Source organism: Engystomops pustulosus, chromosome 2 (genome assembly GCF_040894005.1).
Source record: "Engystomops pustulosus chromosome 2, aEngPut4.maternal, whole genome shotgun sequence".
Lineage (NCBI taxonomy): Eukaryota > Metazoa > Chordata > Amphibia > Anura > Leptodactylidae > Engystomops > Engystomops pustulosus.
The window spans coordinates 13,335,435-13,362,630 of record NC_092412.1 but is presented as its reverse complement, the minus strand read 5'-3'; the positions used below and the strand labels follow the sequence as shown (position 1 = coordinate 13,362,630).

Below are 27,196 nucleotides of genomic sequence, written 5' to 3'. Positions count from 1 at the left end.
TTGCTATTGAATGTATTCCGGCTGTTTACCGGTTGCTGTACCAGGTGACAAGTCACATGACCGCAGATACCTGATCAGCGTGGAGTTCCCTTGGTAACAGCTGAAAGGAACCACGGAACACAAAGAAAAGCATTGCCTCTGTATTATTTAAGTTTAATTTTTATAACAAACATGATTATTTTGTATAATTCTTGCGCCTATAATGCTTTGCAATGGAATTTTGTACTGAATTTTGTACTAAGTTTTGCAAAGATTGACATGTTTTATTGTTATCACATGTGATTGGTGGAATCTGAAGGGGGAGGAGTGGCCGACGGGTTATTTAACAAACAGGTTGACCACACTCCTCAGTCATGATTAAGAGCACTTGTATGTGCTAGAAACGCGTTGACGATTATACCATGCCACCTGTATTTTATCTGATGGATAATCGAATAAAGGCGATTTTGATCTGCACCTAGCTGGATCCGGAAATTTCTTTTTTGTGGTCAGCAGACACCTTGCCTGAGGCTGTGGAGATGAACTGTTCTGTTCTCCGCCTCTAGCCCCTCCCCCTGCATTCCACAAAAAGCTCACACACACACTGACTTCCTGCCGGAAAACAGCAGCAGTAGTGAGAGGAGAGCTACAAGTTACAGGCAGAGAAGGCACATCAGATGTGATAGAGCAGAGTTGGCTGTGTCATTGTGTGTAATAGGCATCTCATGGATCTCATCATCGCATTCTTTGAGAATTTTATTTCGTGCACAAACCCTTTTAATGTCCCCAAGAAGGGTGGCTCTTTCAGACCCATCTTGGATCTCAAAAGATTGAATCCCTTCCTCCAGGGCCTATGATTTCAGATGGAATTCCTGCAGTCAGAGGTTGAGTCACTGGGAGATTTCCTGTCATTGATCAACATTTGTTTCCCCCTATCACTGCATCCCCGTCGTCTTATAAGTGATTCTTCTGCATTTTCAATGTGTTGCCTTACACTTCGGTTTGGCCACAGCTCTCTGTGTTTTCAACAAGGTTATGGCAGCCCCCATGGCGCTCCGTTGGGCCGTAGGGATTGTTGTGATGTTTCGGGATGACCTGTGGGTGAAGGTCTCCTCTTACGAGGACACTATGTCCAGCCTGCAGATTACTCTGAACACACTCTGTTGTTGCGGATGGCTGACCGAGGAGAAGGTCCTCGACTCTGGATTACGGAGAGTCCTTCTTTTCCAGGAGAATATCCACTCCCTGCAGGCGGGGGTCGCGTTGGGATAGATTCCCCTGACCCTGGAACAACCAATCCAAAATGGTTCTGAACTGGTGGGCTTCCTATCCAACAATTCACTTGGGGAAGTCCTTCCTCCCTGTGACAAAACAAGATGTTTTGCAGGCTCCTGAGGGGTATGCAAAGTCAATTAATTATTGTTTTTATAGACCTTCCCTAAACACACGGGTTCTGGGAGGCACAGGAAGTTAGGGCTGTCCACAAAATCTCTGGATCTGGCACTACACTAGCTCACAACCCTGAAAGACCCCTTTCACTAGCCCCCTGTGACACAGAACCTTATCAGCCCAGTAGGCCGTCAGAAGCCCTGTCCGTAACGGGATTATATCAGGTGAGGAGTCAACCCAGTACCATGTATATAACCAAGACACGGATGTGGGGATTCGTGGATCTGGATAAAAGAGCAACACAGATTATAGTTTAACCTTTGTCTGAAAGTGGAGGGAAACCTCTGAAACAGTCGGTGCCAACACTTCTTAGGAATTCCTACATGTCCCGGAGAGTTAATGGCACTCTAGCTTTGATTAGAAAAATTTCTTAATTTTTTTTTTAATGTTATTCAAATGTGATAAAAATATTTGGCCTTCACTGAAAAAAAAAACATTAACAGCATATGAACAGTACTTTACAGATCAAAAACTGTTAACATTTAGGTCGGAACGACCTTCGTCAAGTAGATCTGAATATTTGTAGGAAGAGCATAGTGGCTGTGATGACATCTGCAGGAGATTTCTCTTCATAATCTTGATGTGGTTCGGGCTCTGATCCCTTCCATTGTTTGGATTCCTTGTTCTTGGTACCTAATTGTCTGCCTGAGTGCTTGGCTGCTTCCAAGACCACCATTTTCAAGTTGGTGCGGTCTGCTATTAGGGAAGCCTGCACAACACTTGCAGTCAGACACTTGATGATTCATCTATGCTATGAGATGCTGTGTGCTGACAATGTGCTTAGACTATCAGGGTACAGGGTTTATATACACTTTTATTTAATGTCGAAACATTCTACTAGTAGACACAAAGAAAGAGAGATGAGACAGATCAGAGATGATGAGATGCATATAACACGCAATGACATTCTCCTGCACTGCTACATCTACGCTATAGCACACACAGAGTATCTCCCTCCCCTGGATAAAGACATTGGGGCACATTTACTAAGGACTGTACGCCAGTTTTCTGTCAGACTTTGCACATTATTTTTAGTGCAAACTGCTTGCACAGGTATGTAAGAAGTGTCTGCACCGGCATGCGAGATAAATTAGCGGGCGTTCCGGTGTTTAGTCGGACCGTTCACCATATTTAACATGCAAAGTCTGAAAGAAGTGTGTTGCACACCCCATGTTAAAGGTCAAAAAATTGGGATTTTTGTACTTGCCGTATGATGGTTTCTTGTTACTCCATTGGGGCCACAGATCCCACCTTCTGCTTTATGTTATGTTCTTTCCGGGCGCATGCTTTTTTTTCGCCCTGTCAGGACATGTTGGTTCTCTCTTTTTGGTTTATGTTTTTCCTACTGTTTTTCCACAAACTGATCACCATAGGGGCTATGGACAGGGTATAAACCACCGAGGCAAAGCCAACACTTTTTTTCTACCTAGTGTCAGCCTCCAAATGCCTGGGCCTATACCCATCCCCCAATGTAGCAACAAGAAACAGATTTCACGGTAAGTTCAAAAATCTCACAAAATTTACATGACTAAGAAAAGACTAAAAGGGTGTTTTTCGGAGTATAAAAAAATGTATGAAGCAATTTCTTGGTTCGCTATTTGCAGCCCATGTGTGAGATCCAATGGGAAAAGCCATTTTCTTGTTCATCCGTGTGTGAGACTCAAGTCTGCATGTGCCGCAAACCAGGAAAGGACAGGACATGCTCTGTAACTTTGTAGCTCAGGCTATTGGCTCCTAGTAACCACAGCTGTGTGTATGGCACCACTGAAATTACTTTTCTGCCTGTTGAATTGACGGGTCACACATGGACAAGAACAACGTCTGTGTGCATGAGGCTAAGGCCGGCGCCACACGTGGCGCTTTGTCTGCGTTTCCATAGAAACGCCGATGCGATCGGGCCGAGGCCCGCCCTGGTGGGCGTGACTTTGTTTGCGTTTGCAAGCGCAGACAAAGCGCCACGTGTGGCGCCGGCCTAAGACTGAAGATGTACTTAGAGTTTGGGTTGTGTTTTTAATGCATTTTTTTCTGCAGTTTTTTGAACAATAGCCAAAAATTCTGTGATAAAAAAAGTAATATAATGGATGTGCATATACTTCTCCCTCCTGGTCCAAAGAATTGTAACGAAAAATGGAGACTCAAATTGATGCAATTGATTCTTATAGTTTATAGGAAACCACATGAAAAATAAAACAACATTAGAGAAACCCCCCAGAGCAGACCAGCGCTCGGAGACGTATGCAGGGGGTGGAAAGATACTAAGCCAGAATGGGTTAATTCTCCAACTGGGGTGAAGCAAATGTGCTCCCCATTGCATCACGACCCAGAGTGAGGTGCAGTCGGGAACCAAATGTGAGAGTAAGGAGGTGTCACCACCAAGCAGCAGGACCTGGTGATCAGCCAGACACGTGTCAGTGTGGGACACAACGTTATAGACGCAGGAGAGGAATGAGATCTCTAGCTCCTGAGTGGATCCGACGCCACATGTCATCCAACCCTAAGCTCACTGCAAAGGTGCGGAAAGCTGCCGGAGGACTGGATCATTGCCCACAGCGCTGACGTATGACCTACAGTTCTCTCTCGGATAATGTTAGACTTCCAACCACATTACAGGGACATTACAGGGACCACATAAAGTCAAGGACTGAGGGATGCAGATGACGACTTAGATCAGCGGGGCCTGTAGATAAGTGTATGCAGGATGACATGAGGGTAAATGGGACAAAAAGGGCAAATTCACTTTACTTCTGCTTGAAACCTCCAATACTGATTTCTTGGTTATATTTTCCAGGAGATGAAAGTACAAGAGGTTCCCATGGACGTCCCCCCTCATCTCCTTGTGGTGAAGTAGAAGATAATCAGTCACATCTTTCCACAGAGGAGGGAAATCATGGAGATAAGGGGCAGTTTTCGTGTCCGAAATGTGACAAGCCTTTTAGTCAGGAATCAAATCTTCTCATTCATCTTCAAAGTCACAGAGAGGAAAAGAGTTTTCCGAGTTCAAAATGTGAGATACGTTTTCTGCACAAATCAAGTCTTTATGAAAATATAAAAAATCACAAAAAAGTGAAGCAATTTGCATGTCCAAAATGTGGGAAAAGTTTTAATAGGAAATCAGATCTTGTTACCCATCAGAGAATCCACACGGGGGAGAAGCCATTTTCTTGTACTGAATGTGGGAAATGTTTTGCTCGGAAATCAAATCTTGTTAAACATCAGAGAGCTCACACGGGGGAGAAGCCATTTTCATGTTCTGAATGTGGGAACTGTTTTACTCAGAAATCACATCTTGTTGTACACCAAAGAATTCACACAGGAGAAAAGCCATTTTCATGCCCAGAATGTAGTAAATCTTTTAGCGAGAAAGCTGTTCTTGTTAAACATCAAAGAATTCACACAGGAGAGAAGCCATTTTCATGTCCAGATTGTGGAAAATGTTTTAGTAATAAATCTGTTCTAGTTAAACACCAGAGAACTCACACAGGAGAGAAGCCATTCTCATGTTCAGAATGTGGAAAATGGTTTAGTAATAAATCTGTTCTAGTTAAACACCAGAGAACTCACACGGGGGAGAAGCCATTTTCCTGTCCAGAATGTGGAAAATGTTTTTCTCAGAAATCACAGCTTGTTGTCCATCAGAGCACTCACACAGGGGAGAAGCGATTCCCATGTCCAAAATGTGGAAAATGTTTTGATTGGAAATCAAATCTTGTCATCCATCAGAGAACTCACACAAAGGAGAAGCCATTTTCATGTGATGAATGTGGAAAATGTTTTATTCAGAGATCAGATCTTGTTGTCCATCAAAGAATTCACACAGGGGAGAAGCCATTTTCATGCAATGAATGTGGTAAATATTTTACTCAGAAATCACAGCTTGTTGTCCATCAGAAAGCTCACACGGGGGAGAGCCCGTTTTCATGTAATGAATGTGGAAAATATTTTACTCAGAAATCACAGCTTGTTGTCCATCAGAGAACTCATACAGGGGAGAAGCCATTCCCATGTCCAAAATGTGGAAAATGTTTTACTTGGAAATCAAATCTTGTTATCCATCAGAGAACTCACACAGGGGAGAAGCCATTTTCATGTAATGAATGTAGTAAATGTTTTATTCGGAAAGAAAATCTCATTGTACACCAGAGAACTCACACAGGGGAGAAGCCATTTTCATGTAATGAATGTGGAAAATATTTTACTCAGAAATCACAGCTTGTTGTCCATCAGAGAACTCACACAGGGGAGAAGCCATTTCCATGCCCAAAATGTGATAAATGTTTTACTTGTAAAGCAAATCTTGTTGTCCACCAGAGAACTCACACAAGGGAGAAGCCATTTTCATGTTCATAATGTGATAAATGTTTTAGTAATAAAGACGGTCTTGTTAAACACCAGAGAATTCACAAAGGTGAAAAGCCATTTGCATGTCTTGAATGGTGGAAATTTTTGTTGCCTACAAACAAACTCTTGTTATACATTAGAGAAGTCACACATAAAAGAAAATATAGTCATGCGGTGAATATGGAAATTGTTTAACCCAGAAAATACTTCTTGTTCATCACGAGAGAATTCACACAGGGGTGAAACCAGGTTAATAGTATGAGAAGAGCGGCCAAGTTCTGGCTTTGTTGTTGGACTTCCTTCTGTTTCTATAAAGACCTGTTCTGGATCCATGTACATGCACTTTTCCTTACACAATAAATGGTCTCTTAGGTGACTTTTATGTTACATATGTCCTGTCGCTGTCAGCAGCCCATTGTCCTGTATTTTGGTAACCGTGAAGCTGTGTCCATGTCTTACATTGTGACCCGCTATGATTTAGTGAGGCCAGAAGGTAGCAATAGTTGTTCTTCAGTGACTTTAGAGTGAGCATAGCTTCATAGTGTGATAGAGACTGATTAGTTCTGATACTATTTTCAGTATATTTTTTTGTACATAGGGTACATTCTCATGGTCGTGTGCTCGCCTGAACTGGATCCCAGGCGAGCACAAGCAAAGACGTCTTGGAGGTATCTACTCTCCTACTTACATCCTACTTAAGTCTTTTGCACGTTCTTCAGCCCTGATAAATGTTCCATGACCTCCGACACCACTAATTGTCAATCCCCTCCACATGCTGGTGCTTTGGAGGTGGCAAGGGTAACATGCTCTGCATATAGTGGGATTGCCCCACTGTACAAGCCGTCTGGAAGGAGGTGTCCCAACTCTACTCTGATCTACGTCCCCTTGGGATAAAGTTCCCCTAGAGATGCCGTTGCTGACATCAAGCCCCATCTCCAAATTCAAGAAAATCTTAGTGCACCATATTCCTATGTCCACGGGGCAGATTATTCCCAGCTCTGATCCTCAGACCCCCTGTCTTAGACACAGCCCTTAACCAAATACTGCATATTGAGGAGCCAAGGGGTAGAGATATGAGACACTTAGCTCCACTGGTTCACTTTCCGCTCCTCACCTGCCTCACCATGCCTTAAGGCGTCCTATTTCCCCATCCCCCCCCCCCATTGCACCCCATCCTTTCTTGGTTCTTGTCCACTTATCCCCCTTTATCTATGTCTGGTTTGTTTCATGTGTTGTTTGAGCTCAGGTTGACCATATTTTGCTTTGTTGGTTTTAGCTTTTACTTGTTGTACATTGTCTTTATCATAATGCAGTCAATGGTCCAGACCGCTCTTGTGTAACTTGTATGATATATCGGACTGGCATGTCGGCCAATGATGGTCACACCTGTCTAAATACATCTTTAATATAATTCTTATTGAACCATAAATACATATTTGGCAAAATGATTTGAAAAATTTACCATTTTCAAAGTGCTAATTTTTACCACTGAAATCTCAGTATTGAATTTTTTGGAGATCATTTTTGTTTTAATGAGTTTTGAAATAAATAATAATAGAAATCCCCTAGGAATCATTCTCCCCCCCCCCCCCCCCTTAAATTTTCGAACTCAACCTATTGGAGACTTCACTTACAAAGCTTGTTTACCCTTTAAAATCTTCATATAAACTAACACAAAATGGAGGTGAAATATCAAATTTTGTCAGTAATATGTTCATTTAGTCCTACAATCTACACATTCAGAAAAGGTAAAAGGAGAAAACTCATCTGAAAATTTGTTATGAGTACAGAGTCCCCCCACATGTAGAAGTTACTTGTTGTATGGGAAGGGAAGGAGCGCACTGCAGCTGTCAGTTTTGCCCTTTGGAATTTAGTGTTTTTTAGTTTCTTTAATGGTGAACTTCTGAGAGCTCTAAAATATTTCTTTTTCCGTTAATGTGGGCATGCGAGGGCTTATTTTTTTATGGTAGGAGATGTATTTTCCAGTGATACTGTTTTTGGGGTGGCTATGCCCTGTTGATGAATATATATTATCTTTTTTGTGGGGTGGAGTAGAAAAAACAAATTCTTTAATTGATATTTCACTTTTTTTGGTGTTTACTGTATAGTCACATATTACTATAATAAAGAGCATTTATTAGTGATTACAGGTTTTAAAAGGGGATGTAATGCTCAATATAAACAGGTTTTAGTTAGTTTTTAAGTCATTTTACTTCTTTACAATCTTTTAGTTTATCTCACCTTGGTCCCTGCTGAAATCCTGTGGAGGGAGGAGAGATGTGGGAGGGGCTAGTTTGATGTCATATGGGTGACAATTTAAGCCAATAGGGCTTTTTGCTTCCCCCGGGTTCTACCAGTGGGTGTTTGCTTGTATTGAGAGGAATCAACTCTTGAGTCCTCTCCATACACCCGCAGCCAACTAATACATCACACGTCAGTAAAGGGGTTAATATAAACTTTCTAAACCTACTGTATTCGATAAAAAATGGAACAAAGCTTACTTTACAATTATGATAACAAATTCAAGCTTACTGTACAGACATGATAGAACCAAGCTAACTGCATAGATATAGAAGAACCAAAACACTAGTGTTGGAAATATGACATGTTGTGGCTTGAGACAGTTTAAGGGTCTTTGTGGACAGAGGAAGAACTAAGCCATAAATGCCTACATTGCCCCTAATAAAGATTGTAGAGACAGCTGCATGTGATAACAATGGACTGTGCTATTACACCTGGAGGCTGGGGATATCCTGACCACACTGAGGACAGCTGCTTGTCATTGCCCCCTGGAGATTCTATCAGATCCTGTGGGAAACAAAGACTCAAGTTACTTGTCCTGCAAGGTTGTATGATAAGAATGTATTGACTCTACCTCATCATTGGATTGGCCAAGACAGTGGTGGAGGTGGGATGATGGGCAATGTGTGTGAGCTATGTGTGTGTGTATATAAGATGGTATATAGATCTTTAGTGAGGGCACTTCCTCCCCACCATCTCTCTGTCCCTTAGTTAGTTTACCCTCTATGTGTATTCCCCTGTATTGTACCCTTAATAAATCCCCTATAAAGATCCATTGAATATTGTTGTTAATTTAATATTAACTGGCACCCCAAAACCAAGCAGATTTTACATTTGGCACCCCAGTCTGGACCTGTAATTTAAATTCTACAGAGAATCCACGTCAACATATCTGCGCTATTTCAATCTATAAACGGAATTTGGATCTTTGGTACAGAGGAAATCCTGGTAAGTAACAAGTTTTCATATTACATTACTATCTTTGATAAGCCAGGTTGGTTTATGTGAATGTATAGGAAGTCGCTTGTTGAGATTGTAGGTTAACGTTTAGTGTGAGCAATTGTGTTTTAGTGTACAGAGGTAAAGTTGTAGGAAAAAGTTTGTTCCTGGGTATAGCTGTACATTTTCCTAGAGTGAATGAGTATAAAGGCTTAAACAGTGTGTAAAGTAGCCTTTAGGAAAGTTAGTATAGTAGGTAAACTGTGTTTGTTTAGTTTGTCATTTGTGTGTTTGTCAGTGTATTGTGGTAACAGAGATGGAACTAGTTCAAAAGTTTGTGAAAAAATATTCCTCTGCTAGATACCAGTCATGTGCAGATGGTTCACTGGAGGAGCAATATAACGAGCTGATGATGCAATGCAAGTCCCATAATGAGAAGTTAGATAGGAAAGTGCTCAGTAAGAGAGGGAAGAAAGAAAGGTTGGGCAATGAAATTATGATGTTAATCAAGATGAAAGAATTGGCTGAGGTAAAGGAAGTAAATTGGTACATACAAAGGCTCCAATGTAAGGAAAGTATAGACAGAATCAGTGACTCTGTGATTGAAATTTCTGCTAAAACAACTAGTGAGATGGATAATCTACAAGCAAAGGTGGATGAGCTGACTTTAAGAAATCATGAGTTGGATAAGCAGCTACATGAGTGTAGATTGAGTTCTGTATCTACTGAAACTCATATACATTCCTTAGAAAGGGAGATACATCAGAGGGACATGATAATTACCTCACTAAAGAGTCAGTTGTCTGAAGCAATGGCCCAACTGTGTAAACAAGGAGAACAGATCCGGTCCCTCCAAGTACAGAACCAGACGTGCCATAAAGCAGCAGATGTCTGCATTGTCACACCCGGGGGTTGGAGTGATGAACACAATCTAATACCTGCAGATAAGTCTCCAACACTCACCATCCAGGATAGACTACATCTGTGTCAGGTTATTGGAGAATGGGATACAAATGAATCACCAATAATTGTATCCAATAAATTTGAAGCTGTGGTGAAGCAATACAACTTGTGTAATGCGGATGCCTGGTCTCTGCTCCAAGCATGGCTTCCTGGGCCTCTGGCCACACAATTGTCGTCTGCACACATGGGAGATGATGATAGTGGTGCAGACATAAGAAGGAAGGAATTGCAGCGTATCATGGGAGGGAGAGATGTAAGGGGTGAGAATACCCTGAGAAGATATAGGTTCAGGACAGGTGATGACCCCCTTATCTTCTGTAACAAGTACCTGACCTTATTTAGGAGTGTTTACAACTGCCCCGATATGTCTCAGGATGACTCTGATTTCCTCTATTCAATGGCAAATCAGTGTAATGTGGATTACACCACAAAAATTGGCCTGAGGAATGCCACATCCCTAGAGAACTTTATTAATATACTCAGGGACTGGTGTGAGGAGTCTAACTATAGGGATGAACCATCAGGAAATCTGTCTACAGAGTACAGAGCTAGGAGGACGAGACATGTCAGGCATTGCTATGGATGTGGGAGGCCTGGACATATTAAACGTTTCTGTCATGTAAATAATGAAAACCATGAGACACATTATAATTCATTGCATGCAGAAATTGATGCCATTGAGCCTGAGACCATTGTGGAGGCCATGACATCTTTTGGAAGTAGCCACACAGAGACATGTGAGGAGGCCATGACACCTCCTGGAAGTAGCCACACAGAGACATATCAGGAGTCCATGGCACCTCCTGGGACTAGCCATATAGAGATATGTGAAGATAATACATCACATGCAAATAAAATCCCCAATACACACAGGGATAAGAAAGAACAGCCTCCCCCTCACCGCAGACAGCACAAGGAGGGTGCTAATGTCCCAGGGTACAATCCATGGGCAGGGCTGCCATTCTGGCTGTTCTGGAGCTGGTCACAGATCGCCCTCCCTCTGCTAATAAACAGTGCACAGTACAGCAGCAGCATGGCTTATTAATGTGTGGCTATATCAACATACATTGTGAATAAATGGATTTGGAATTGTGTTAATGGTATGAATTTCTTGGTTTCTAACTATTTTTGTCTTTCTTTTGTAGGCTGGATGTCTTGTGTCTTATGACTCCAGGACAAAGAAACTAACACTTTGTTTTGTTTCTACAGGCTCCATTCTTTGATCTCGTGTTTTACATATCTGTTTTAAGTATTGTTTGTGTGATAACTGTCATTGTGTTTTTGTTTTAGGCAACAAGGTGGTTGGCTGAAGAAACAAGTTATTAATATTGACATTTTTGTTTACAGGTCATAAAAAAGGTAGTATGTATACAAATAAAACCATGTGGTGTAATGAGCTCAAAATTTATGAGGGTTAATTGTTTGCAAACAATTAAAAAAATGAAGTAACATCCCATTGTGATGTGTAGGTCCTGTGTGTAATATAATTGTTTTTTTTTTTGTGCTATGTCTGTTCCTTATCTTGTCCCATAGATGACCTTACGTAATCATTGACAGAAGAAGGATTGGAAACTGCCTGTTGTCCCACCCTAAGATGTGTAGAAGCTGAATTAGCTCTCATTGTTTTATGTTGTCTGTTTTGTGTTCTGTTAAATGTAGTATGTAAACTATGTCAATACACATTTTTTGTTTTTGTTCCTGATGCTCAGGAATGTTGGATTTGTTGGATTTTTTTTTTCCCCATTTTTTTTTTAATGAAGCCGTTTTTTTTTTTTTCTCATAATTCAAGTATTATTTTTTTTTATGGTGTTTGGTACCATTTTGTGGTACCAAAGGGGCATGGTTTGTAGAGGAAAATAATACAGTACCAAAGGGGCATGGTTTTAGAGAGTAATGCAGTACCAAAGGGGCAGACTATAGTGAATTCACATAAATATTTAATTTTTTTTTATTTAAGGTTTTTTTCTCTGATACATTTGTCTCACTGGCAACTTAATTTTAAGTTTCTCAAACAAACTGCACGCTCCTTTATACCAGTAAAGCATCTAAATGAAGAACATAGGGTATTAAAAGCAGCATTCAGTTTGAATTTTTTTTAATTTTAATGTTCTTAATCTATGTGTGTGTCTTCAAGGTTGCGTAAAACATATAGTAATTAATGGCTCAGTATACGGTTACTATATAGTATATTGTATAATGCACAAGTAAGATTACCAATATAAGAGGTTAGATGGACACCTACTCTAAAGGTTGATTAGTGGAATGACTTATAATTTTTTTTTTTTTTGCTATGTGTTTTATGCACTTGATATACTTTTGGTTAATTTATAAGTCAGGACAATGGGAGACATATATAAGGTGTGATGTGAACATTTCTGTGGAGTGTAAATATAAAACCTGGTAAACTTACAGAATTAGATTTGGTAATGGGAAAAAGCTAAATGAAAGTTTATGTTTAAACTAAATATATTTGAAGTCAAGTAAATCTGGAAACCCTTAGATAAACCACCCTGCAAACTTCTACTTGAAATCAATCTTTTGATTTACTATTGGTAATGTTTTATAGTTCTGTTTGGGTTTCCTTTTATGTAATTTCATATCTATAGCTTATGTTGATATCTAAGATGTTATTGCCAGCTTGCATTCTGTATGACGTGGGATTTATATTTGCATATTGTAAATATGACAGTTACTAGCATACATGGAGATCTATATTTGTTGGATAAATGGTATAGATGAAAAATGTCATTCAAGAAATGGATATGAGAATGAATGTGAGTGAATGGTGTGATGAACATTGGTGCCCTATCCCTTACCCATACAACCTTCAACTACTTTGCCTTGAGGAAAAGCCAGAAGAAGAAAGATCATTTCCACAACCAAAGAAGATAATGGAGGAGAAATGGATTTTATTTCTGTTCTAAACATGATCTAATGGTGTGTGGGCCTTTCAGGCCCAAAGGGGCATAATGTTGGAAATATGACATGTTGTGGCTTGAGACAGTTTAAGGGTCTTTGTGGACAGAGGAAGAACTAAGCCATAAATGCCTACATTGCCCCTAATAAAGATTGCAGAGACAGCTGCATGTGATAACAATGGACTGTGCTATTACACCTGGAGGCTGGGGATATCCTGACCACACTGAGGACAGCTGCTTGTCATTGCCCCCTGGAGATTCTATCAGATCCTGTGGGAAACAAAGACTCAAGTTACTTGTCCTGCAAGGTTGTATGATAAGAATGTATTGACTCTACCTCATCATTGGATTGGCCAAGACAGTGGTGGAGGTGGGATGATGGGCAATGTGTGTGAGCTATGTGTGTGTGTATATAAGATGGTATATAGATCTTTAGTGAGGGCACTTCCTCCCCACCATCTCTCTGTCCCTTAGTTAGTTTACCCTCTATGTGTATTCCCCTGTATTGTACCCTTAATAAATCCCCTATAAAGATCCATTGAATATTGTTGTTAATTTAATATTAACTGGCACCCCAAAACCAAGCAGATTTTACAACTAGTATAGCTATAACAAAATCAAGCTTACAGTATAGTTTTGGTAACAGAACTCAGTTTATTGTAAAAAAATAAAAATATAACTAAAGTGGTTTTCCCATGAACAAAAGTTGGACCCTATCCTGTGCTGATCAGTGCATGAAAACAAGCAGTCCAATGGGGTCCCAAGTACCTCTGTCGGACCTCTTGTTGCACCGTCAGACTAGTGGAGCAGACGGCCGCGCATTACTGTTCTGCTCCATTAATCTCTATGGTCACGGAGAGGGAGTAAATCTGGGAGAGTCCCTTGTGGAGAAGGACCTGGGGAACTAGTAGATCATAAGATCTTACTGGCTTTAGAGGCAGCCGGTTGACATTATCTGCTGCTATTTAATTTGTCATGTATTAAAAGTGGTCTGGACTCTGGGGATAGGGATGTAATATTACCACTGTACAAAGCATTGGTTCAGCCTCAACTGGAATATGCCGTCCAGTTCTGGGCTCCAGTCCATAAAAATTAGTCCCTGGAGCTGGAGAGGGTTTAACGAAGAGACACAAAAATGATAAGGGGTATGGAGGGTCTCAGTTATGAGGTAAGATTAAAACAACTAGATTTATTTAGTCTGGAATAGAGATAACAACGAGGGGACATGATTAATTTATATAACTATATGAATGGTTCTTGCTGTAAATGTTGCCACCAAGTCGTTCCACCGGTGCGACTAGGCTTTGTCTGATGCGCTTCCGTTCCTGACTATGCTCCTTCGCTGCCTGCCTTGGCCTATCGCTACGTCCCTGACTCTGATCCAGTGCTGCCTGCCTTACCTCCTGCCTGTCCCCGACTACGATATTGCCTACCATTCCTGTACCTTGACCTTGGCTGCCACCATGGACAAGTCACGCCTGTGGAACGACCTGGAGGTACCACGTCGCAGCAAGACCATCCTGCTTTGCGGCGGGCTCTGATGAAGACAGGGTGGCACTTAGACCCCGGTCCCAAGTGTTGGCTTGGGTCATCGTCCGCGGTGGTTCCACTACCTCCGATCCTGACAGTAAGATCCGGCCATGGATCCCGCTGAGGTTCCTCTACCTATTCAGTCCAATTTTACAACCATTGTGGCTCAGCAGTCCTGGCAGATTGCCGCGCAAGGTGAGCCTCCATGTTGCAGCAATTGATGGCAACCCAGCCACAGCGTCAAGCTCTTGCGGCTCCTCCGGTTAGCCTGCCTGCTTCTGAACCTAGGCTACGATTCTCTATGCCCGATAAGTAAGATGGGGACCCCAAGCTGTGCAGGGGCTTTATTACCCAGTGCTCCCTGCACATTGAACTCATGTTGTCTCAATTTGTCAGAGCATTTATCAAGGTGCCATTTATCATCAGTCTCCTCTCCGGGAAGGCACTGGCCTGGGCTACCCCTCTTTGGGACAGAGGCAATCCGGTCACGGCTGGTGGAATTCCGTTCCGTGTTCGAAGAACCTGCATGGGCCTCCTGTGCTGCTGAATCTGCGCCAGGGGAACTCCTCTGTGGTAGAATATGCTGTCCAGTTCTGTACCCTGGTTTCAGAACTCTTCTCCTGGAACGATGCAGCCCTGTCCACAACCTTCTGAAAAGGTCTCTCTTATCAAGTTAAGGACGCATTGGCCGCTCGTCACCTGCCGTCTACCCTGAGAGGTCTCATCACCTTAGCCACTCGGATTGACGTGCAGTTTATGGAGCGTACTGAAGAGTTACGTCACGAGCAACCCCAAGTCCGTCCACGACGTCTACCTCGCCTGGCTCCTGCTTTCCAAAGGCTGCTCCGGCCGTACATTCTGCAGAGGAGCCTGTGTAGGCGGACAGAGCCAGACTCTCCTCCCAGGAGCGTTCCAGAAGACGTCAGGGGAACCTCTGCCTGTATTGCGCCAGTCCGGAGCACTTCATTGGGTCGTGTCCTATCCGTCCCCAACGTTGGGGAAATGGCAACATCTAGGGTTCTTGGGAGAAGCGTCCCTAGGTGTGTGCAAAGCTTCTCCACGTCTCGTCATTCCCATGCTCCTCAGTGTTGGCACAGGTAGCCAGTTTCAAGTGTGCGCCTTCTTGGACTCCGGGTCTGCAGGAAACTTTGTGGATGCTGCCCTGGTCTCTCAGCATCACATCCCAGTGGTCCATCACTAGAGAAGCCCCTGGTTTTTCTAAGAAGTAAGCCGAGACTTTGCCGCCTCACTGCACCTTTGACTGCCCTGTTGATCTTCCACTGGGTGCATCTCATCCACGGGGCCAGTTGTACCCTCCCTGTACCTGAAACCACTGATATGTCGGACTACATTAAGGAAAATCTGCAAAGGGGGTTCATTCGTAAATACTCTCCCCCAGCTAGTGCAGGCTTCTTCTTTGTTACCAAAAAGGATGGGTCACTCCGTCCGTGCATTGACTACAGCGGTCTTAACAAAGTCACCGGTAAAAATCGCTATCCGCTACCTTTGAACAAGGAGCTGTTTGACCGCCTGCGTGGAGCCAAACTGGACCCTCGTGGGGCCTACAACCTTATTCGCATTCGCAAGGGTGAGGAGTGGAAGACCGCCTTTAATACTCGCGATGGACACTTTGAGTATTTGGTGATGCCGTTCGGACTTTGAAATGCTGTTTTCCAGGAATTCCTCAACGACATCTTCAGGGACCTACTATATACTTGTGTAGTGGTCGATCTTGACGACATTCTGGTGTTTTCTCCGTTTCTCGAGTCCCACCAGTCTCACGTACGGCAAGTCGACTAAGGACTAATCACCTTTATGCCAAACTTGAAAAGTGTCAGTTTCACCAGTGGAGTCTTCCTTTCCTCGGCTATTTTATCCGCGACAGAGGTCTCCTGATGGATCCTGCCAAGCTGTCTGCGGTACTTCAGTGGCCTCGACCTGTAGGACTACGTGCTATACAGCGGATTCTGGGCTTTGCAAATTCTACCGGCAGTTCATTCCACACTTCTCCTCTTTGGTGTCTCCTATTGTGGCGCTTGTGGCCTTCGGCAGCTTCGGATGCCTTCACAAACTTAAAGTCTGCGTTTGCTTCAGCTCCAGTTTTTGTACGTCCCGACACACAGAAGACTTTCCATCTGGAAGTGGATGCCTCCTCAATGTGGTGCTGACGGAGAAGGGTCCGAAAGGCCGAACCCTCACCTGCGGATTTTTCTCTAAGACTTTCCCCTCTGCAGAAGAGATCGAGAACTGCTGGCAATTAAGCTGGTCTTAGAAGAATGGCATTACCTCCAGGAGGGAGCTCGTTTTCCAGTCTGCATTTACACGGACCACAAGAATCTCCTCTATCTCCAGACCACTCAGCAACTCAATCCACATCCAGCTTGCTGGTCACTCTTCTTCTCCTAAATCATTTCCATCCGACTGAGCAGAATATCAAGGCTTGCTCCTCTCCCGTGCCTTGGATGTCATTGGGGAAGAACCATCTTCTCAGCATATCATCCCTCCTGAACGGCTGGTTGTGGCCATACCAGTGGACCTCTGGTAGCTCCCACCGAGCAAAACTTATGTCCGACCTGCCATTCAGAAGAAGATTCTGACTTGGGGACGTTGCTCTCGAGTGACTGGGCACCCTGTGGTGCAGCGCTCTGTAGCCTTTATTTCCCGTTTCTATTGGTGGCCAGATCTGGTCCAAGACGTACAGGATTTTTTGGGTTCCTGCACCTCCTATGCTCATAATAAGCCATCACGCCTCAAACCCGCTGGTCTCCTGATGCCGTTGCCAATACCCAGCTGCCCGTGGACTCACGTGGCCATGTACTTTGTCACAGACCTTCCATCTTCCTCTGGGAATACCGTCATCTGGGTGGTAACCGACCGGTTCTCAAAGATGTCTCATTTTGTCCATGCCATGCAAGCCTGTTCTTCCTGCACACCTTCCGGCTACATGGACTTCCCCTGCACATTGTCTCGGACTGTGGGGTCCAGTTTGTTTCCCGTTTCTGGCAGTCTCTGTGTGGTCAACTGCAGGTTAATCTGGACTTCTCATTTGCATACCATCCATAGTCCAATAGACAAGTTGAGAGGCTTAATCAGACCCTGGGATGCTATCTTCGCCATTTTGTTTCCAACATACAATTCTTTCTTACAACTCTCTGGAATCTGTAGGCTCCACTCCATTTATTGTTGTCTATGGGCGACACCCACGCCCACCTCTTCCTCTGTCTGAGCCTTCTGATGTTCCTGCTGTGGAGGATTTGGTTCAGGATCTCAAGTCCATCTGGGAGCAAACATGACAGTCATTACTTCGGGTCTCCGCCAACACCAAGACCCAGGCAGACAAGAGACGCAGGCTTCCTCCAATCTTCTCTCCAGAGATAAGGTGTGGCTGTCTTCTAGATACGTCCAGCAGAAGGTTCCCAGCTACAACCTTGGTCCTCACTATCTGGGTCCATTTGAGGTGCTGAAGCGCATCAATCCCGCGGCCTATAAGCTCCACCTTCCTCCCACCATGCGCATCCTGAATTCCTTCCATACGCACTCCTATCTGAAGCTAGTCATCCTGAACCACTTCTCTCAGCAAGTACCACCTCCAGGACCTGTGGCGCATTCCACCAATGTCTATGAGGTGAAAGAGGTCCTGGGTATGAAGTCAGTCAGAGGGAAGCGGTTCTTTCTTGTTGACTGGAAGGTGTTCAGGCCGAAGGAAAGGTCCTGGGAACCTAAGGATAACATCCTGGATCGTGCTCTTCTACACAGGTTCCTTCAGTCCAAGAAGAGTAGAAGCCCCGAAGGGGGGGGGGGTTCTGTCACGGCCATGGGTGCCCCTGTGACCCATATCCCGGGTCACAGACGCACTCTTGTGTCTTACTCTGCCCCGGAGCCTGCCTGCTAACAAACCTCTCTTGGCTCCAGCAGCGGTACAGCGTTTCCGCTACCGTCTCCTAGGTTGCGCGTCTGCGCTTTAAGATTTAAAGGGCCAGCACGATAATTGCCGCTGGCTGGCTGCCTGCCATGATAAATTCCTGCCCCTCCCTGTGTTCCCTGCCGGATGTTTGTGCCTCATAGCCTTAGAGAAAGCTTTCCTGATGCCCTGTGCAATTATCCTGATTTTCTGTTGTGATCTTGATTTCGTTCCTGACCTGGCTCCTGTGCTGCCCGTCCTGATCTTCTGCTACGTCCCCGTTTCCGATCCTGTGCTGCCTGTCTTGACCTCTTGTCTGTTTGCCTGACAAATCTGTACTAAGTCTTGGCTGCCACCGCGGACAAAGTAGTGCTGTGAAACGAACTGGTGGTACCAAGCCGTTGCAAGTCCAACCCGCTTTGCGGCAGGCTCAGGTGAAAACCGGGTACCAGTTAGATTCCGGTCCCAGGTGTCAGCTTACGTCATTGTTCGCGGTGCTTCAGAGGATCCACTACCTGCGATCCTGACACAAGGGAAGTCCATGGAACTGGAAGAGGTGATGGAAGGAAAGAAGGGCAAGATGTGGAACAGACAGCAGACCTGGAAGAGGGACACAATGGGACATTTTGGAACAACGGTCAGTTACCACCCAGATGATGGTATAGCCCGAGGAAGGTGGAAGATCCATGATGAAGTCCATAGCCACGTGAGACCACGGGCAGCTGGGTATCGGTAACGGCAGAAAGAGACCAGCAGGCTTGAGATGAGACGGCTTATTCTGGGCGAAGGAAGCGCAGGAAGCCACAAAGTCCCGAACATCCTTGCCCAGATCTGGCCACCAGTAGCATCAGGACAGGAGGGGGACAGAGCGCTGCACCCCAGGCTTCGCAGCCACACCTGAGCAATATTCCCAAGTCAGAATTTTCTTCCGTAGAGCCGGTCTGACATAGGTTTGCCAGGAGGCAGATGTCGAAGGTCCACGGGAGCAGCCAAGACCAGTCACTCAGGAGGGATGACATGCCGAAGAGCGTGTTCCTCCCCAATGACATCTGAGGAAGGAGAGAGGGCATCTACCTTGATGTTCTTCTCAGTCGGACAGAAGTGAATGAGGAAATTGAATTGGGAGAAGAGTGACCAGCAAGCTTGATGTGAGTTGAGTAGCTGAGCGGTCTGGAGATAGAGGAGATTCTTGTGGTCAGTGTATATGCAGACGAAAAAATGAGCTCCCTCCAGGAGATAACACCACTTTTCTAAAGCAAGTTTAAATCGCCAGCAGTTCTCGCTCCCCTATGGAGTAATTCCTCTCTGAAGTCTTAGAGAAAAAGCCGTAGGGTTCGGCATTTGGGACACTTCTGCGTGAGCACCTATCCGGCACCTACTGTGGAGGCATCGACGTCCGAATGGCATCACCAAGTACTCGAAGTGTCCATCCAGAGTGTTAAAGGCGGTCTTCCACTCATCACCCTAGCGAATGCGGATAAGGTTGTAGGCCCCACGAAGGTCCAGTTTGGGGAAGACGGGGAAGAGGATTTACATATAAACCCCCTCTGAAGGTTTTCTTTAATGTAGCAGTGGTTTCAGGTACAGAGAGAGGGTACACCCGACCCTGAGGAGGAGACGTACTCGGTAGGAGATGAACAGGGCAGTCATAAGGGCGTTGAGGTGCCTTGCTTATTAGGATAGATGTAGCAAAGTCCCGATAGCAAGTTGGGAGATCCTCCAGAGGCTTGAGAACCACAGAAGAGATCATGATTGGTATGGATGAAAAACCACCATGCAGCAGGACTGGCAATCTGGCCCCCAATGAAGAATCTACCCGTCTTCCAATTGAGCACAGGAGCTGCAAACACGGAAGACCCAGCAGGAGGGGTGAGGTGGAGCGAGGTAGTACATAGAAGGACAGTCTCTCTTTATGCAGGGCTCCAACTTGCAGGTACAAGTGCTGTGTGCAGTACCGGACTGGTCGGGAAATAATCTGGCCACTGACCAAGGAGATGACCAGGGGCTACTGGCTACCTGTGCCAATGGTGAGGAGCATAAGAATGTTCAGACGTGGAGAAGCTTTATTCACACCTAGGGATGCTTCTCCCAAAAACCCTAGGTGCGAGCATTTCCTGGATGCTGAGGACATAGTGGATAGGCCTGAAGAAAATGTTTCGGGCTGGCACAGTAGAGGCAAAGATCCTCCTGATGTCGTCTGGAGAGTTCCTGGGGAGAAAGACGGTCCCTCTGCAACAGGCACAGCAGGAGGTTGAAGCGGCCTTTGGGAGGCAGGTGCCAAGCGAGGCAAACGTCACGGGTCACGGGTTCCCAGTTGCTCGAGACGTAGCTTTTCAGTGTGCTCCTAAAACGAGTATGAATCTTAGTGGCCACAGTGATGAGAACACTCAGAGTAGAAGGCAGGTCTCATACAGACAGCGAGTCTTTAACTTATCCCGAAAGTCCCTTTTTAAAGGTTGTAGGCAAAGCTGCATCATTCCAGGTGCGTTCAGAAACCAGGGTACGGAACTGAACTGCATAGTCAACTACGGACAAGTCCCCTTGATGCAGGTTCAGCAGTGCAGTCTCAGCTAAAGATGCCCTTGCAGGTTCCTCAAAAATGGACCAGAATTCTGTGAGGAATGCTGTAAGGGTAGCTGTGACCCGATCATCTCTGTCCCAGAGAGGAGTAGCCCAGGCCAGGGACTTCCAGGAGAGGAGGCTGATGATGAATGCGAGTTCAATGTGCAGGGATCACTGGGTGATAAAGCCCCTGCACAACTTGGGATCTCCATCATACTTTGACGGCATGTAGAGTCTCAACTGAGGTTCTGTGGCAGGTAGGCTAACCGGAGTAGCAGGAGGAGATGCAGGAGGTGACTTGACCAAGCTGGTCTCCCTGTACGGGAATCTGCTGGGACTGCTGGATCACAACAGTGGTAAGATTAGCCAGTTTAGACAGCAGGACCATGGCGAGGTCCCAGCAGTGCAGAGCTTGGTCAGGAATGGCAGCAGGCAGGCGTGAGTGCATCTGCACGCACTGTGAGGCAGAGACTTTTGGAGCAAGGCCTGGTGTCAAGGAGGGCAAAAAAGAAGCCACTTCTCTTCAGAAAAAACATCAGGGACAGACTGATATTCTGAAAAAGGTACAGGGAGTGGACTGCTGAGGACTGGGGTAAAGTCATTTTCTCTGATGAATCCCGTTTCCGATTGTTTGAAATATCTGGAAAACAGCTTGTTGGGAGAAGACAAGGTGAGCGATCCCACCAGTCTTGTCTCATGTCACCTGTAAAGCCTCCTGCAGCCATTCATGTGTGGGGCGGCTTCTCAGCCAAGGGAATCGGCTCTCTCACAGTCTTGCCTAAAAACACATCCATGAATAAAGAATTTTACCAGAATGTCCTCCAAGAGCAACTTCTCCCAACCGTCCAAGAGCAGTTTGGTGATGAGCAATGCCGTCTCCAGCATGATGGAGCACCTTGCCATAAAGCAAAGGGGAGAACTAAATGGCTCAGGGAACAAAACATAGAGATTTTGGGTCCATGGCCTGGAAACTCCCCAGATCTTAATTCCATTGAGAACTTATGGTGATCAATCAAGTGGTCAATCATCAAGAGACGGGTGGACAAACAAAAAACAACACATTGGTGCTCATTTACTAAGGGTCCGTCGGACGCACTTTCGTTGGGTTTCCCGAATATTTCCCGGGTGAATTTGGCGCACGCGATTGGATTGTGGCGCATTGGCCCCGGCTTTCACGAGACAGAAATCGGGGGGCGTGGTCGTCGGACAACCTGACGGATTTAGAAAAACCACAGAATTTAAAAAAGAATTTGTGTGACAATATCAGCACTCACATGCAACGGGACGAAGAAGGTGAACTCCAGCGGACCTCGGCGCCGCAGCGACACCTGCTGGATATCGGGCTCACCTACCTTAGTGAATCCCGGCAGACCCGAATCAGCGTCGGACAACGCGCCGCGGGATCATGACTGGACCGGAGAGGCCAGCAGTCACAGGGACGCCCCACGGAGAGGCCAGCAGTCACAGGGACGCCCCACGGAGAGGCCAGCAGTCACAGGGACGCCCCACGGAGAGGCCAGCAGTCACAGGGACGCCCCACGGAGAGGCCAGCAGTCACAGGGACGCCCCACGGAGAGGCCAGCAGTCACAGGGACGCCCCACGGAGAGGCCAGCAGTCACAGGGACGCCCCACGGAGAGGCCAGAAGTCACAGGGACGCCCCACGGAGAGGCCAGCAGTCACAGGGACGCCCCACGGAGAGGCCAGCAGTCACAGGGACGCCCCACAGTGTATCACGTCCACCTCCCAACTTTTGTTGTGTAATTTTTTTTTTTTGCCTTCCAACCCCACAACATATAAATTCCCCCTTAGTCCCCTCCATCTCCACTCACACAGTGTTCCCCAGCTGCTGTACCTACAGCTACAACACAGCCAAAACACTGCCCAGTAAAAGGTCTCAAAAGTTTGTTGCTGACAATGAACATTACAGATCAGACCCCTCATAACCGGCGCCCCGTCTACACTGATCACATGATCTATGACATCATCACAGGTCCTTTATCCCCTGTACACTCTTGCTGCTTCCTGTCCTCTTGGAGGCCCCGCCCCTTAAGTGTCATCACACTCCCGGGTCACATGACTGGTGGACAGTGAGCAGGAGGACGTGTGTGAGGTAGAGAGTGTCCTGCACTGAGGAGAGAAGAGGTAAGTGACCAGAGGAGGGACTACAACTCCCAGCATGCTCCAGGAGCACACACACTGTATGGAGGGACTACAACTCCCAGCATGCTCCAGGAGCACACGCACTATATGGAGGGACTACAACTTCCAGCATGCTCCAGGAGCACACACACTATATGGAGGGACTACAACTCCCAGCATGCTCCTGGGGCACACACACTATATGGAGGGACTACAACTCCCAGCATGCTCCAGGAGCACACACACTATATGGAGAGACTACAACTCCCAGCATGCTCCAGGAGCATACACACTATATGGAGGGACTACACCTCCCAGCATGCTCCAGGAGCACACACACTATATGGAGGGACTACAACTCCCAGCATGCTCGTGGGGCACACACACTATATGGAGGGACTACACCTCCCAGCATGCTCCAGGAGCACACACACTATATGGAGGGACTACAACTCCCAGCATGCTCGTGGGGCACACACACTATATGGAGGGACTACAACTCCCAGCATGCTCGTGGGGCACACACACTATATGGAGGGACTACAACTCCCAGCATGCTCGTGGGGCACACACACATGGAGGGACTACTGAGGAGACATCAGGGGGAGGAGCCAGGAATAGCTGAGGAGGAGGAGCTTTTACTTCTTCCCTTCCCCTGACCACAACCAGTCAGATTTTTCTTTATTTAAGTCAAAGCTGATGGAGACATGAGGTGAGGGAGCGGAGCAGTTATTGGGGCTGATTGCACTTTCTTCGGACTGTTCACGGTTTTCGCCATTTGCACAGCTAAGACAGGTATTTAAGAGGTGTCTGCGCTGGGCCGCATGTGATCGGATTGTGGCACATCTGCGCTACTTTCATGCGACAGAAATGGGGGGGGCTGGCCATTGGAACGATACGATTGATTGACTGAGCGCAGGATTTAAAGGGGTTATCCGGCTGTTAAAAATTACTGAGGGCCAGGCTGGGTGGGATATTTAAAAATAATAAACATGTCCGGCGCCACGGTCCGTTTGATCCGTGCCCCTGTTTGTTTACACACAGAGCTTCCGGTCCGCGATGTGGCCGGCTCCTCCCATCTGTCCCTATCTCTCAGCATTGTATGCGCTGGGGGATGCGGCCGGCCGGGGGAAGCGACACATGCAGGATCTTAGTGAATCGCGGCACAGTGCATGATCGGACACTTCATGAACTCCGCGGGACCGGGTAAGTAAATGTGCCCCATCGTGTGTTGTAGATCCTGAACAGCTGGGATGTCAGGTTACGTTTGGAAAGAGGGGCACAGTCTGACACATTTGGGTAGAGACCTCCAGAGTACAGGGGATGCATGGGAGAAGTCCTGGATGTGGTTGTGAGGAGAGCGGATGGTAATAGAGTGATGATGAAGGGCCTGGGAGGGGCGGAGAATACGTGTGGGGCGGTGCAAGCTATATACTGCAGTGGGCTGGCTGGCTGTATACTACAGGGGGCTTGCTATATACTACAGGGGGCTGGCTGGCAGGCTATATACTACAGGGGGCTGGCTTGCTGTATACTACAGGGGGCTTGCTATATACTACAGGGGGCTGGCTGTATACTACAGGGGGCTTTCTATATACTACAGGGGGATGGCTGGCAGGCTATATACTACAGGGAGCTGGCTGTATACTACAGGGGGCTTTCTATATACTACAGGGGGATGGCTGGCAGGCTATATACTACAGGGAGCTGGCTGTATACTACAGGGGGCCGGCTGACAGGCTGTATACTACAGGAGGCTTGCTATATACTACAGGGAGCTGGCTGCATACTACAGGGGGCTGGCTGACAGGCTGCATACTACAGGGGGCTGGCTGACAGGCTGTATACTACAGGGGGCTGGCTGACAGGCTGTATACTACAGGGGGCTGGCTGTATACTACAGGAGGCTTGCTGGCAGGCTGTATGCTACAGGAGGCTTGCTGGCAGGCTGTATACTACAGGAGGCTTGCTGGCTGGCTGTATACTACAGGAGGCTTGCTGGCTGGCTGTATACTACAGGAGGCTTGCTGGCTGGCTGTATACTACAGGAGGCTTGCTGGCTGGCTGTATACTACAGGAGGCTTGCTGGCAGGCTGTATGCTACAGGAGGCTTGCTGGCAGGCTGTATGCTACAGGAGGCTTGCTGGCTGGCAGTATGCTACAGGAGGCTTGCTGGCTGGCTGTATACTACAGGAGGCTTGCTGGCTGGCTGTATACTACAGGAGGCTTGCTGGCTGGCTGTATACTACAGGAGGCTTGCTGGCTGGCTGTATACTACAGGAGGCTTGCTGGCTGGCTGTATACTACAGGAGGCTTGCTGGCTGGCTGTATACTACAGGAGGCTTGCTGGCTGGCTGTATACTACAGGAGGCTTGCTGGCTGGCTGTATACTACAGGAGGCTTGCTGGCTGGCTGTATACTACAGGAGGCTTGCTGGCTGGCTGTATACTACAGGAGGCTTGCTGGCTGGCTGTATACTACAGGAGGCTTGCTGGCAGGCTGTATACTACAGGAGGCTTGCTGGCAGGCTGTATACTACAGGAGGCTTGCTGGCAGGCTGTATACTACAGGAGGCTTGCTGGCTGGCTGTATACTACAGGAGGCTTGCTGGCTGGCTGTATACTACAGGAGGCTTGCTGGCTAGCTGTATACTACAGGAGGCTTGCTGGCTGGCTGTATACTACAGGAGGCTTGCTGGCTGGTTGTATACTACAGGAGGCTTGCTGGCTGGCTGTATACTACAGGAGGCTTGCTGGCTGGCTGTATACTCCAGGAGGCTTGCTGGCTGGCTGTATACTACAGGGGGCTGGGACCAATGCATTTCCCACCCTCTGCTTATACTCAAGTCAATAGATTTTCCCATTTTTTTGTGTTAAAATTAGGGGTTTCAGCTTTTACTCGTGTCGGCTTATACTCGAGTATATACGTTAGCTACAACCACTTATAGTGACACAGGGCAGATTTGAAAAATGGGGCCGCGTCCTAGAGGCTAAAATAGGCCTAAGGTGTTAAGATTAAAATGGACTAGACATTAGAGAGTTAACTGGGAGACAACAGAGAAAAACGTTGCAGCAGTCCATACGGGAGTTGTTGAGGACGTGGACTAGTAATTTTGTAGACTCCGGGTTGAGAAAGGGTCGGATGCGAGACATGTTCCTTAGATTGGGCTGGCAGTTTGTAGTAAGGGACTGGATGTGATCTGTGTGTCCAGGGCTGATTCTACACTATTTGCTGCCTGAGAGGAAACACAGAAACACATGCAGCCCCCATAGTGTGTATACTGTACAGCCCACCACCTCAATACCCTCCACGCTGTATATGCAGTCCTCACATAGTGGAATAATACTCAGCCCTACCCATAATTCTGCACAGTCCCTCTACTAAATGTATGTATGGGATGTGGCCATTAATAAGAGTCTTCCCTCTTCTACCAGCTTACGTCTCTGTGCAGGGACCCACCACACCCCACCTTGGTCCCCCACAGCGGGGCTGAGCGCTCTGCACCTCAATGGAGTCTGAGGCTCGCATAGACTTTCCAGCGGCAGGGTCGTACTTGTGAGTGATTCCGGGAGCTGGGACTTCATGATCTGTCCCAGGCAAGAGGAGTAGGGATCCTAGGACAGAACCTTGAGGAACACCAACGGAGAGGTGGTGTAGAGTGATGAGTGAGAGGTATGAGGAGATCCAGAAGAGGGCCCTGTCTGTGATATCAAGAGAACAAAGTGTCTGCAGCAGGAGAGGATGGTCTGCAGTGTCAAAGGCAGAGGATAGGTCAAGAAGGAGGAGAGCAGGGTAGGGATATTTTGCCTTGGCAGACAGTAGGTGACTAGAGACTTTGGTTAAGGCAGTCACATCGGAGTTATTGGGTCAGAAACCAGATTGTAGTTTGTGTAAGAGGGAGTTTGGGGAAGGGCAGGAGGATAGGTACAGATGGACATGTTGTTCCAGGAGTTTGGAGGCAAATGGAAGTAGTGAGATAGGGCAATAGATCAGCGGAGTGGATGGGTGCAGAGATGGCTTCTTTAGGATGGGTGGGACAGTTGCAAGTGGGAGATGGAACAGCACCGGTAGATCGCATGGTTCGCTTACCAGATAAAGGAGCCCAAACATTTTTGGATAGGAATAATCATTTTTATATTTTGATAGTTGGGGAACTTTTGGGACACGGGGATACA

General features: G+C 46.4%; 3 protein-coding genes across 6 annotated transcripts in view; 2 read left to right on the top strand and 1 right to left on the bottom strand.

The window, feature by feature from the left end:
• The window catches only part of LOC140119790 (uncharacterized), an 822,703-nt gene that overhangs the window by 207,156 nt on the left and 588,351 nt on the right, over positions 1 to 27,196 (bottom strand). The gene's annotated exons all lie outside the window — the stretch shown is intronic.
• Positions 1 to 27,196, top strand: part of LOC140119963 (uncharacterized) — a 1,020,783-nt gene that overhangs the window by 966,181 nt on the left and 27,406 nt on the right. The window lies entirely within an intron of this gene.
• Positions 9,055 to 11,157, top strand: LOC140119763 (posterior protein-like). The gene is made up of 2 exons (XM_072139115.1): positions 9,055 to 10,905; positions 11,115 to 11,157. Exons 1-2 carry the CDS (start codon positions 9,323 to 9,325, stop codon positions 11,155 to 11,157), a joined length of 1,626 nt encoding a protein of 541 aa, XP_071995216.1. The 5' UTR covers positions 9,055 to 9,322.